The sequence below is a fragment of the Prionailurus bengalensis genome, chromosome B4, assembly GCF_016509475.1.
Source record: "Prionailurus bengalensis isolate Pbe53 chromosome B4, Fcat_Pben_1.1_paternal_pri, whole genome shotgun sequence".
Lineage (NCBI taxonomy): Eukaryota > Metazoa > Chordata > Mammalia > Carnivora > Felidae > Prionailurus > Prionailurus bengalensis.
In genome coordinates, this window is record NC_057358.1 from 71605330 (window position 1) to 71619932 (window position 14603).

General features: G+C 34.1%; 1 protein-coding gene across 4 annotated transcripts in view; it reads right to left on the reverse strand.

The window, feature by feature from the left end:
• Positions 1-1779: 1779 nt before the first annotated feature.
• NELL2 (neural EGFL like 2) overlaps positions 1780-14603 on the reverse strand; it is a 338935-nt gene continuing 326111 nt past the window's right edge. For all 4 annotated transcript variants that reach the window (XM_043563469.1, XM_043563471.1, XM_043563468.1 and 1 more), the window contains 3 exons: positions 13960-14136; positions 12248-12472; positions 1780-2512 (listed from right to left, as the gene is read on the reverse strand). In XM_043563469.1, coding sequence (XP_043419404.1) covers positions 2462-2512; positions 12248-12472; positions 13960-14136 — 453 coding nt within the window. In that variant the 3' untranslated portion in view covers positions 1780-2461. The remainder of the gene's footprint in view (positions 2513-12247; positions 12473-13959; positions 14137-14603) is intronic.

Below are 14603 nucleotides of genomic sequence, written 5' to 3' on the forward strand. Positions count from 1 at the left end.
TAACCACCTCTTTTTCAAAGAAAAAAGTTCTTAAGAAGCAATTGATTACTGCTTGTCGGGGTAAACAGTATTTCTCCAGGGATCTATTTTTTACAGTATAAACCTTGAAGGGAAAAAATTCAATCTGAACACATTCATTGTTTTAATAGTCTTTGGGAGAACATAATCTTATTTTTTCCCTCTTTTCAGTGTTATAAGAGTTTTCTTTCATTTAGCAGTCTATAGAAACCAGGCTTCTGCAAAACCACCAAAATGCTCAGAGCCCTACAAAGGTTTATAACAAATTGGGAATATGCAATTCCAGTCTTGCTTCTTTTTCCTCTTTCGAAAGCCATAAAATATCCAAATGGTGAATATATGAGTATATAGATGAAGATGGTGTGTGTATGCACATACATACACACATCTCCATGCACACACTGTTTCTTAGTCTCCTCATTAATGCAAATAAATATATTTTTTCAGGAAGATTTAATATGAAATCCAAAATGTATATAAGGAAAAACTCACATGGAAATATCTTCAAATTAATACCTTCTTGGAGAGTAAGTTGCTATTTACCGTAGTAAATAACAGCAGAAAAAAAAACCCTGTTCTCTGCTGAAATTTTAAATTAAATATAAAAAGGCAGCAGAAAAAATAATTTATGATAAATCCAGGGAATATAGAGAGATACTTGAATTCACACATTCAATAAATATTACACATGCCTAAGTATTAAGACATTTATAAATTATCCTTCAGCTCAGCTAGTGTAAGAATGTTTCCTTAGCAATGGTGAAGGGATAGTGAAAAGCCACTTTAACCATTTCCGTAGCTTGTGGTGGTCATATCCTGGCCATTTCCATTTTCTACTTTAAAGAAAAAAAGTCTCTATGCAGCTAAAATTTGATAATTTTGTATTTGTTTTTCACCCTAATGCAAAACATATGAATAGGGCAATATTGGATTATATATCTTTTATTGGGTCATTAATCTGTTTACTTTTTTCCTCCTGAGATTCTCTAGTATATCAACAAATTTAACATGTAACGTCATAGTCCCTCCTAACATTGGGATTCCTTAATTTTTTTATATCAAAATGTGAAGGCCCAATTCTTCAAGACATTCCCAATCCTTATATACTCCCTTCCTTAGATGTATCAGTCAGAGCCCTGGCAGAAAACAGATGGCACACACAAGCTGCCTAATTAAAGAGAGTTTAACAAAGGGACCATTCATAAAGATGTGACAGGAAATAGGGAAATCAACAAGAAATAGAGCAGGTACCTCCTGAGAACAAAACAGCCAGAGTTCTTACTAAGCTAGAAGAAGCAAAGATTAGAAGTTATTAGAACCTGGAAAGGGTAGCTAGTCAGAGGGGGCCATGTGTCAGGAGACGGAGCCTTCAGTGAGGTGATACTGCTAATCGTGGTAGTGATCTGGCAGGAAGGGAGCCAGCAGAATAAAACCCCCAAGTGTACCTCTTTCTGAGATCCTGCCAGAGGTCCCCATTGGTGAAATCAGACCAGAACCCAGAGCACAAGGGAACCCATTAATATGGTCTACATAGATCAGCTCCCAGGAAACAGAGAGGGTAGAAAAGGTGATTGAGAGCATCTAGAGAGGCAGAATGAAGGTATCTGTCACATCCTCCACTTAGACATATAATTTAGTGAAAATCACCTTTCAATTTGGAGATAGCATGTGGGAGTTTTTCATCAGAACTAGGAAGCAACTTGTGTGTTGAAGCATCTGTGGGAAAAATGAACACATTAAACAAGACACTCAGACATGTTATAAGGTAAGAGAAATATTTATTTAATTTTGCACAAGAACGAGCTTATACTGAACAAATCCAACCAAATAATATTAAGTGCAGTAAAACAAGGAAATAGGGATGACTTTTCCTGTTAGAAAATATTAAGTAACCATGCCTGTGCATTATTTTTATCATTACAATAACTTGTTTCAGATTTCTTTTCGGAGTGTATACTGTACATAACACGTTATAGCTTCTTTGCTTTGCTTCTGAAAATATAATTCATTCACTGCCTTACATTTTATTTTATTTTATTTTATTTTATTTTTTGCAGTGAGGAACCTAACTGATTCGTGAAGATTCTGATCTAGAGAAAAATTTTCTGCACCAGTGAAGCTAGAGGCTTTCAAAGCTCTGATGGGCTCAGGCTTTATATCCAGGGGTCATGATGTCGTGCTGTGTCTTCCACACCCATTCTTCCACCACAGTGATGTCAGACACAGTAGAAGCAGAATTCTAGTCTCGTTTTGCCCCAAGAATTTTCCTTTAGTGATTTTCTCAAGCTTCACAAATTTCATAATTGAATGTTCACTCAGCTATTAACAAAGCTGCACTTAGCTGCCCACAAATCATCCACTTTAAGTTTTAACTTTTTTTTTTTTTGGTCTTTTTAATGAAAGAACATTCTTTAAACAGAAATCTCCCGTGAGACAGTTAACTTCACAGTTCCTGAAGGCACTGTGGATCCACTGAGCAACAGATGTGGCCATTCTAGAGAAGAAAAAAAAAAAACAGGAAAGAAAAGGATGATATAAGCTGTTAAGCCATTAGTAAATACTCATACTTACTGATTGGTACACATAAATCTAACTGGGGTTTACTTATTATTTATGCACTCCTTAAGGTTCAATAGCCCAGTCACTTCTCATGTCTCTATTATTGTAGAACCAATTATTCCCAGTCATTTGTGGCAAATCATAGACTAGCTTTATTTACCTCATGGCATCTTAAATTACATTTGTTCTCTAATTTATTCATTCACAAAATATGTATTGAATATATTGAGCCCTAGGTATATTGATGAATACGCAGACATGGTCACTATCTTCACGGAGCAGGGCTTACAGTTTTTTAGAGGGAGAAAAATAATAAATACCAAGTAAACATATAATCAAAAATTGTGAAAACTGCTAGAAAAGAAATAAATTAGGTGGTGTCATGAGATTGACTTAGATTAGGTGGCCAGGGTAGACTTCTCTGTAGAAGTGATATTTAAACCAAGACCTCAAGGCAGTGTGGAAGGGTAGGCCAAAAGCACAGGGAAGCACAGAATAAGTAAAGGCTTTAAAGTGAAAAGAGTTTTGTTCAGTTAAGAAGCTGAAAAAAGGTCTGGGTGAGAATCTTGAGTTAGTGAAGAAAACAGTGTAGAGGTAAAGCAGGAAAAATAGCAGGGAAAGGCCAGATATGCATAATTAATTTGTATAATAAAATACCAAAATAATACAGTGCATTACAAAAAAGAAAAAATATCTCACTCTTTTAATTCTTTGTACACTCTTACTTTCTTCAGCCAGCTAACTAATAATGATGATAATGTTAATATTATTATAATCATTAGATGATAATATCCTTCTACTTCTTGAGTGCATACTCTGTGTCAGCCACTTTGCCAGGCACTTTAAATACATTATCTGATTTCAACTCACACCATTCCCAATGGGTCACTATTAATAGTCACACTTTCTAGATTCAGAAACCGAAGATCAGAAAGCTTAAATATCATGTCCAAAATCACACAGCTAGTGAATCGTATAGCTGGGATTAAAGTTCAGGTTAGTCTGACTCCAAAATCCATCCTCTATTTCGTATTTCCTCTCAGATAAATGACTTTAGATTATTTAAAAATGTATTATACTTTAATATGATAAAATCAAAAGTGTCTGTTTTATAAGATAAAACTTAGAAAAGATTTTGATACTTTAAACTTTGTTGAAGCACACCAAATGAGGAAAAAACTAGTCTATTTCCAAGAACAGTATTATCAATTTAAGCTAATCCTCTTCTGTTCTTAATTTTTATTGAGCAGAGTTCTTATTCTGACAGAGGAAATCTCAATATCTTTTGGATCTCTAGTGGCATTTTAAAGCTTCGTTATCCTGCTCATAACCATTGCACGATCTTTTCCAGTCCAGGGACCCAATGAAATGAGGGATATACCAGTTCCTGAGAGTGTTCGTTCCTCAAATTGTATGGCTTTTGAGGGAATTTCTGGAGCTTTCTACCAAAGAGTATGTGAAGCTGGCATTAGATCCCTGTGGGTGGAAAAATCATTATTATGGTTCCCATGAGTATATTTGAGGAAGGGACTGTATATTTTCCAAAATCTTCCAGGAATGTTTTTCTTATTCCATATCAATAGTTTCTGTTATAACAAGATAAATGCTCCACAAATCATATACCACTGGAAGCTCCTCAATTAGGGAAACATAGTTCATACATGAATGAGTAATAAAATATCCCACTGGAGTTCTAGTTGCTTATATATAAAACTAACCTTCAACAGATAACTATAAAGGATCTGGACAAAATATAAAAAATAACAATTTGAAAGCAATAGATAGTGACCAAAAACAGGCAGACAGTGGAGAGGTTTCAATCTGTGAAAGAAGGGAAATGTATTGTGTGAGATTTATTTTTACTTGGCATTTCCCCTTACGGCACTCTGTGGTCTGTGCAGCTTAGGCTAACAATAACTCAAGCAGAAAGACACAATCTGATAGGCCCCAGACACCAGAGGACAACTTTTAGGGCTGCCAGAGGGGTTGTAAATTCAGAGGAAAATATCTAGAAAGGAGGAAGTGAATCAGCATATAAACTCTCCTCAACTTCAAAGTCTTTGAATTACAGAAGAGACTAAAGAAATAATCAGTTGCAGCTTGAAGGCTGGAAGATCCAAGGGAGAGATTCCAAATGCTGCTTCCTGTGGGTAGCAGTATTTAAAATTTGTGTCCTCCAAAGTTAGGAAGGATTGATAAAAAAATTCACGTTTTTCACTGAAAGCCCAAAAAGGCCATGATTGGGAGTAAAACAAGGTCTCAAGATTAAGAGACTTACCCTAGACCTATTGGTAAACCTGGAATAGACCCATGTAACCAATGTCAAATGAAGCTTTCATAAGTGCAAGGTGATTGGCCAGTAATTTGCAACCTGCTAGAACAAACATAGTCTTTAGGGAAAGCTAACAGAACATAAGGTCTATACCATACATCATCCATAATATCTAATAAATCATAACAAGTATTGGATATGTGAAGAAAAATAAGAAAAGGTAACTCAATCCAGAGAAAAAGCAGTGAATAGAAATAACTAAAAAATAATCCAGATGGAGTAATTAGCAGACAAAGACTATAAAGTATCCATTTTAAATATGTTTGAGGTAAAAAAAAATAGATGGTAAATCTCAGCAGATAAAGAAAACTATAAATAGAATTAAATGGAAATTTTGGAGTGAAAGTACAATATTTGAAATGAAAAAATTCTTTGGACCGGTTTAACAGCAGATTAGACATGGCAGAAGCAATAGTCGGTAAATTTGAAACAAAAAATAAAAATTATCCAATTTTAAAACAAAGAGAAGAAAGACTGATATAAAAATAAAGCTTCAGTGACCTTCAGAAGAATAGTATTGAGCAATATAACGTATGAGTAATCACAGTCCCAGAAAAATAGGAGGGAGGAGAGAAAATATTTGAAGATACTTGAAGAAATCATGGTCAAAATTTTCTTAATTTGATGGAAAAAAAACATCAACCTAGATACTCAAAAAGCCCAACAAACACCAAAGAGAATAAACATATACACAAAAATCATACCTAAGTACATCGTAGTCAAACTTGTAAAAAAGAAAGAATTGTGAAAGGAAACAGGGGGAAAAGACATATTTTATACATATTTTAGACAAAAATACAAATGACAGTTGAATCGTCACTATGAAAACAATAGAGTATCACCTTTAAAATGCTGGGAACAAATCTGTGAATCCTGAATGCTATATTTAATAAAAATATCTTTCAAAAATAAAGATATTTAAAGATAAATGTAAGTTGAGGGAATCTGTTACCAATAGATCTGCAATATGAAAAATGCTAAAGGAAAGTAAAGCTGAAGGGAAGTGACACCAGATGGAGACTCAAACATGTGAGAAGAAATGAAGAACACTAGAAATGGCAGATATATGGATAAATATGAAATGTGGCATTTCTTTTCCCCTAAATTTCCTTAAAAGATATTTGACTGATTAAAGCAAATATAATACCATGGAATTTTATGGTTTATAGTTTACATGGCTATAAAATATATGATTATTATAGCTCAAAGGCTAAGGGAGATGGAATTCTACTATGCTGAAGTTCTTATGTTTTATTTGACGTAGTATAATAGTAAATCTTATTATGCTGTAATAAGTTAATGGTATATAATGTGATCTCTAAACCAACAACTAAAATAATAATATAAAAACTTATAGTTAAAAATCCAAAAGAAAAATTCAATTTAAATAATATAAAAATAAAAAGAAGGAAGAAATGGAGGGGTGAGAATGTAAACAATAGGACAAAAATAAAACAAATGGCAAAATGGTAGCCCTACATGCACCAATACCAAAAATGACACTAAATGTAAACAGACCGAACACTTCATTTAAAAGACAGAGATTGTCATACTGGATAACAAAATAAGAACTAAGTACACATTAACTATAAGGGATGCAGTTTAAATATAAAACCATAGATAGGTTTAAAGTAGATGGATCCAAATAAAATGAATACTTGAAAAAATTGACTTCAAGTCTAGAAGCCTTGCTAGAGAAAAGGAGTGCGTTACATAATGATAAAATGGTTAATTCACCAGAAGACATAAAAGAGTACATTCTGTGTGATTCCTTTTATATGAAATTTTTAAAAGGCAAAATAAATATATTATAATGAAATTAAATGGTGTTTGCTATGGTAAGTAGGTAGTGCCTGGAAGGGGATAAAAAGGTACTCACTAGAGTGTTGGAAATATTCTATATTTTGATTTATAAGACTCATAAAATTATACACATAATAGCTATGCATTTCACTATAATAAATATTACCTTGATAAAAACTAAAATCAAAGGTGATCCACTGAAATTTAGTCTGATTAGGAATAGTAACAACCTACTATTATAATGAATTATAAAAACTAGTTATTTTTACGTAGTATACAGTAAATTTCCTTAACACCCTGTTTTTTTAAAAAAAAATGTTTATTTACTGGGGCACTTGGGTGGCTCGGTTAAGTGATCAACTTTGGCTCACAGTCCTGGGTTCAAGTCCCACATCGGGCTCTGTGCTGTCATAACACATAACAACCTGCTTCAGATTCTGTGTCTCCCTCTCTGTCTGCCCCTCCTCCACTCATGCTCTGTCTCTCTCTCTCTCTCTCTCAAAAAACAAATAAATATTTAAAAATATTTTTAAAAAATAAAAAATAAATTTATTTATTTATTTATTTTGAGAGAGAGAGTGCAGGAAGGGCAGAGAAAGAGGGAGACACAGAATCCCAAGCAGGCTGCGCACCATCAATGCAGAGCTGAAGGCAGGGTTCAATATGATGAACTGTGAGATCATAACCTGAGCCAAAATCAAGAGCTGCACACTCAACCACCTGAGCCATGCAGGTGCCCCTTCTTAACACCCTGTTATTTCCGGTTATATTTATTCTGTATTTTTAAAAAGTTATAAAAAAGTCATTGTCACTATTTTTGTGCTAAACCCAAAATATCAAGATTAGAAGACAGTTGGCTTTTAATTTTCAGTAATATATTCATATATCACATATGTATAGTATATTTTAATATTATTTATTTCAATATATTTAGTTTTTATTAATTTATTAATCATTTACTGTATAATTAATATATTAATCTGCTTAAAAATTATATTATAGATATATGTATATAGAGTAATTAACATATATTTAAAAATCCCATTACCATCAATAATTTAGTATATCTTCATAGAATTAATTTTCATACTCTTTTATTTTCAACATTCTTGCAATTAAACTGTATATTATATATTTTTAGCTTAGTTTTTATTTTAAGCAGTATTTCAATGGCTGAATAATATAATTATATAATTATATATATTACATAATTACAATATAATATGATCTATTGAATCATATAGAGTTACTAGAACTTATTTAACTGTTTTTCTGTTTTTGGACACCTTGGTTTCTTCCTTGATTTTATATGACAAATAATTTTGAGGTGAAAATTGTCATGCACATAGCATCTTCCATATTTTAGATTGCTTCTTTAGGTTATATTCTTAGACCTGGGATTAATAGGACAAAAGATGTTTGAGTTGGGATAGAGAGTAGGCAAAGAGGTGTGTGTGTAGCTGTTGACATGTATTTTTCAATGTCACTAAAAATAAGAATTATAATTCCAGTTATGGCTCTGTCAGCATTGGAAATTATTGTGAATTTTTTTTACTGTAGTATGTGAAAATAATAACTCATTATGTTAGTTTACATTAGAATTTTAATAATTTAAAGGTTGTATAATCTCTTTTTTAATAGCTGCATTTTTAGTGAATTGTTTATTCATTCTTTGCTTATTTATTTATGGGAAATAAATGCTTTTTCTTGTTAATTTTTACATGTTTTTAATTTAACAAAGAAATCATATGTTCTGGAAGACTATTTTTCCAGTCTCTAGTTGTGACTTCATAATTTCCTAATTTTATTTGTCTACAGATGCTCTAAATTTCCCTTGAGGTATATTTTATCACTTTTATGTTAGAAAAGGCATCTCCCTTACAGAATTTTGATTAATATTTTATTACATTTTCTTTTTATTTTTAATATCTAACATATCTTCCATGTAGAATTGATTTTGGCATATGATATTCCAATATATATATAGAATAATCCTTTCTTCCTCTATTGATTTGCAAATCTCTCCTGATCATACATGAAAATCTTCATTTTAACGTTCTCATTTGTGGGGCATTTGTTTCCATAGATAGATCTAGTTATCTATTCTAATATTAGTACAGAGGTCCACTTTCAAAACTTTAAGTCTGCTGTTTCTGATAATGATTAGGAAGTTAGGACCTTCATCCTCATAAAACTCTAATTTTCTTCATACCTCAATTATTTCAGTATTACGTCTAGAGTCTCCCCAGGAATTAAAAGTAGCTCCCTGGTTTCCAGTTTCCAAGTGGTCTATTTGGTAATTATTTACTAAAGGAAATTACCCTCTAACTCTTCCTCCCTTCCTATTTATTTCTCAACTGGACACATCTCTCTTTATTGTTTGAAGCTCAAAGCTTACTCTGACCCATCAAAGGATTCATGGTCTTTCTTAGATTTAGGAAAAGCAACCTTAGTAATTCATTTTTGACTCAAGACTTTAACTTCTGAATGGAGGAACTTTTTTCTTTCTTTCTTTCTTTCTTTCTTTCTTTCTTTCTTTCTTTCTTCCTTCCTTCCTTCCTTCCTTCCTTCCTTCCTTCCTTCCTCCCTCCCTCCCTCCCTCCCTCCCTTCCTTCCTTTCTTTCCTTCTTTCTTTCTTTCCTAAGCAAATTAAAGCTGAAGACATCTTTAATAAAAAGACATCTTTAAAAAATTCCCCTCTGCCAACTCCTAATTCTTCAGTTCTTATCTTCAATGTCATTTGCTAAGGAGAGAACTGGTACACATGTTGTACAGTCTTTTAGCACAGTACACGTCTCCTTCAGAGTATCCATCACAGTTTAGAATGTCACCTTTATCTGTTTCATAACTTGAGTACTATCTATTTACTCTACCACCACCAATAATAGCTAACATTGAATGTTTACTCTGTATATGAAATGTGTAGGAAACATTTTTTTATGGATCTTTTCAATTCTTATAGTAACCATCCCAAGTAAGTACTAAAATTATCCCTATTAATATTCTCATTTTTCAGGTGAGCAAACTGAACCACAGAGAAATTAATGAACATCCCTTGAAGTCACATTCCTAGTGTGGTTGACCAGGCTTTGAATCCAGGTAGCCTTACTCTAGACGCTGCATTCTTCACCTCTAGACCAGTGCTGTCCAGCAGAACATCCTGTGATGACAGAAACGTTTTTTATAGGTGCTAATATGACAGCCACTAGCCAAATGTAGCTATTGAGCAGTTGAAATGCGGCCACCATGACTGAGAAATTGAAGCTTTAATTTTATTTAATTTTAATTAACTTAAATAGCAACATCTGGCTATGGACAACCATATTGGATGGTACAGCTCTAGACAATAAGGTTCTAAGCAATAATTTCCAGGAACAATTGTGTCTGTTTTGTTTATCATTACAACCCTGGCACCAGAATACCAGCACAATTTGTCTTCATTGACTAAAATATTCAAATAACTCATAGGGTGGGTAGGACAGGGAGATAATAAATAAAAATGGCGTTCTGAAAACCCCAAATTGTGAAAAGCGCTCACCTCCAATGCAATATCTGGAGCCTGTTTGGCATACATTTTATTTTTAGAATAACATAAAATACACATAATAAAAATTTGTATTTGGGACAGATTTGGTAAAATAGAGCATATTTTTATAACTCATATTTAATGAGGGAAAACGGGAATAGCATCAAATAGTAACTTCTGAGAATCTGCATTTATTTGTCAAAAAATGAAACTAATCTAAAATACATTTCCTGAAATACATTCCTATCATGAGCCCCCAAATCCTACTAGTTGTTTATAAGAGAGTAAATGACAAGCTTGTTCATGCTCTTCACTCAGAAAACACTCTCATGTTTTGCTATTTCTGAATGCATTTTTCTTATTGGAAGTATCTATGTGAGCCATATTTGGTGTGTTTTTCATCCTATTGCCTGGTATATATTTTTGCTGTCACTTCTCGGAACAATAGTCTTAGTTAGATTAAGAAAGTAAAGGGACTCAACTTTAATTGATAATGAAATGTCAGAAAGTATTTCCCTGTTGGTTATTAATGCTAAAGTTTCTAGATATGCACTGCTAAATGTACTCAGATTAAATGTATATTAAAGCACTGCATATACATTAGTCACTTTCAGTAGTAGCAGTAACTTTCAAATTTGCTAATGCACTTTCAAAAACCGCATTAAATGTTCACTCAAAAAGCTTTGCTTGATTGACAAAAATTACACTGATTGAAAGAGACAGAAATTTTGGTTTGAAATAGATAATACTATTCCAAAGCTTAAAGCATTTTATATTTCTTTGTCCTGTTACATCAAGCCACTCTGGTAAGAATCTGTGTCAAGTGAATCTGAATTAAATTGCTCTACTGAAAAAAATTAATGGAATTGTTCATTTTAAAAAGCAGTGTAGTTATAGTTATCTGACTATGCTACGTTGGAAAAAATCTGAATCTTTGCTTTCTTATGTTGTTGTTAAGCCTTCAGATTATTTACTTAGTTTTAGTGTTGATTCAAAAATTATGACTATGAAATACCGTGACCACTAAATCAAATATTTGTAGGAACAATAATCAAGTAGAATGCTTTCAACTCTGCTAGTATGTATGAACTCTGTATACTGTCTACATTATCTGTATTTTTGTTCTCATTGAAGTAAAAGGCACATGCTCTATTTTCCGATGAGAATAAGAAGAAAAATCTTTATAATGATTTTTCTCCAACTGTAGGAATAAAATATAGCAAACAACAGATCTTAAATTTTTTAACCCAATGCAACTGACCACAACGAACCAAGAAATATGCCCATTTTTTCCATATTGATTTTCACTTTGGAAAATGTAATATATTTACTTTGTCGATATATCTCACAGACCTCATAAAAGGACCAGATAAAAATCAATAAAATAATATTGTCTTCCATCATGAAAGAAGAAACGTGAAGTTTGTGTTGTAGATTTTTTTTTTTTAAGATGTGTACAGTTAGATACCTTAGGGCAATTTGAGTAGGTTCTTTTTGTTCTGGTGACATAAATAACTGATCGTTCTGGTTTTTTGATCACACACCTCCTTCTCCCTGAATGTGCTTTGAGGATGCACAGGGTGGTTAGCCTGGGCACTAATAAAGCTGAGTGGCTAATAAAGCTAAAGTTAGCCTGGGCACTAATAAAGCTGTTTGAACAATAAATTGGAAAAATAAAATGCTTCCCATTGGCCAGGTTGAGCATAGTAATATCGAGGAGCCCTGGGTTACAGCTGGCCAAAAGTTCCCTACTTGCATTTACATTTTTTTTTTTTGACGTTTATTCATTTTTGAGACAGAGAGAGACAGAGCATGAACGGGGGAAGGTCAGAGAGCGAGGGAGACACAGAATCTGAAACAGGCTCCAGGCTCTGAGCTGTCAGCACAGAGCCCGACGCGGGGCTTGAACTCACGGACCGCGAGATCATGACCTGAACCGAAGTCGGATGCCCAACTGACTGAGCCACCCAGGTGCCCCCTCCCTCCTACTTGCATTTAATAGGCTTTACCTTGCATTGGCAGAGAGTACACTCGGTGCCATGTTTGATCCAAGAGGACCCAGTGAAGCGAACCACATTCATCTCATCCAGGCAAGTTTTGGTGATGTCATTACGAATGGTGTCGGCCTGGCAAGGGTCAGTGACACAACGCCGGCAGCACTCATTCTCTGGGAGGACGCTGAATTCACATTCCACCTCTGGGCAAGGCAGAGGCCAACAGTCAACTTCCCCTTGCTGCAAAGAAAGCAGATGTACAAGAGCAAAGGGAGAGGAAGGGAGGACATGGAGGGAGGCAGGGAGAGAGGGAGCACAGCGTTTACTACATTCTCCATTCATCTGATGGATATTTACACTCACACCTTCACAGCCGCGAATCTGGCAGGAAATCGACAAAAGCCCTATCACAGTGCTGAGGTCTATACTGCAACTGGACTTTAAGAGTGCTCAAGGATTAAACAAGAACAACAATGAACAAAAGCAACAGCCCTTTCTCATAAAACAAGCTCCTATCTTTTCCCTGACAAAGAATTATTATTTACTATGGAAGAAGGTTTGCGTATTAGGTGCTTTTTTTCATTTAAAAAATTTTCCCCTCTACCTTCTCATTCATTCCCTTCTGCATAAAGAAAGTTTTGTTCATTTACAAGAAAATAAACTGAAATATGAAGGGAATTTGTCAGGTTTTCTTTGTTCATTTTTATGTTTCTCAGTTTAGGGACTTTGGAGAAAACAACAACAACAACAACCAGGAACTGATTTCAGTCTTCTTTATTCCACATGGGAAAATTGTGTGAATTTGATCTTTTTAAAATGTAGTTCTCACCTGTTTCCTATTTTCTTCATAATTCTGAATCTCATGGTCTTGGAGATGAAAGCAGCCTTCAGGCACAGAAAACTGACCTTGCTCTTTCAATTGATTTTTGGGTTGAAAGTATAAAAAGGAAGCAACAAAAAAAAAAGCATTGCCTTCAAAATATCCTCACACAAATAGAAAGGAAACTAGCCATGACTTTAAAAGGAGCATCTGTGAAACTTTCTTCTATAAAGATACATAGACTAATTTCCCTTTTCATTTACACTACCAGAAAGAAACAAAAATTTGGTCAAATGAAAAAATACTGGTGTTTTCTTGATCAAGTCTTCATTTTCTTTTTTACCTATTGCTTCCAATAAAGCTTTTATAAACATATACATTCAATTCTAATATTCTAATAAATATTTTTTGCAAATCCATATCATGTATAAAACAGGGTGGCCACCAGAATAGCAGTGATGGTAAAAATATTTAGAAGGGGGGGGAAAAAGTATGTGCTTGTGTTTTTGTTTCTGTTTTTTGTTTTTTTGTTTTTTTGTTTGTTTTTAATTCTGAGCATGACTGATAGAAATGGATTAATAAAAGTTCTATTTGGACAAAACAATGATATTTTTCATGAATGCTGCTACACCGAGGCTGAATGGGATTGCAGATGCTAGGAGAGTATTTTCTTCTTCCAAGCTCTGGAAAGACATACACGTCATGACACACCACACGTAGTCTAGGATGTGCCTTCACAGGTCCTGACTGCATGCCTACCATCTTGTCATCCTAAACAGGTTCGCTTTTTGTAACTGCCAGCACTATGGCCAGGTCCTGATTATCGGCGGATGCAGGAGGGCAAGATTGTTTCCCTAGTTAGATTCTGGGCCCGAACTTTTCCTCTACTTCCTGTAGCTAAACTCACCAGGCAGCGGCACTGTTGGCAATTCTGGACCCAGGTGTCACCACTGTTGTATAAGGTTTCCCCATTTTGATGGAGGCACTGGCTGCTAAGCCTTGGGTCACATTCAGGGCAGCAAAAAAGATCAACCGTGGGATTCTCACAGTCACAGACCATCCGTCGACACATTACAAACCCATTCTGTATGAGAAGGAAAAAATGAAGGCAGTTCCCCAAAACCTCCATTTCTCAATATACTAACATCAGTGTAATAGATTTAAAGTTACATTTTGTAGCTATCACACAGAAATTACCCAAGCTGGAGAACTTCCAATTTCGTGGCCAGAAATTTTCCAGAAACGACCAGCATGAAATAACCACTACACAGTCCTTATGTCTATATAAACGTGGGTATGCATACATAAATATACATGTACTTGTTACTTAGTATAGTGATTAGAATATTACCTCAATTTGTTTTGCGTCAGGGCATATGTATTTGTATTTAGTAGTCAATAAGTTTTACCTATTGTTAAGTTTATGGGACATATTAGACCTTAAGTTTTGGTACACACTCTTATCAATGTCTTCCATAATAATTGAGCCCTCGGCACATAAGTTATTTACCTAACTATAATATAAATCTCTACTATCAACAGGGTAACAAA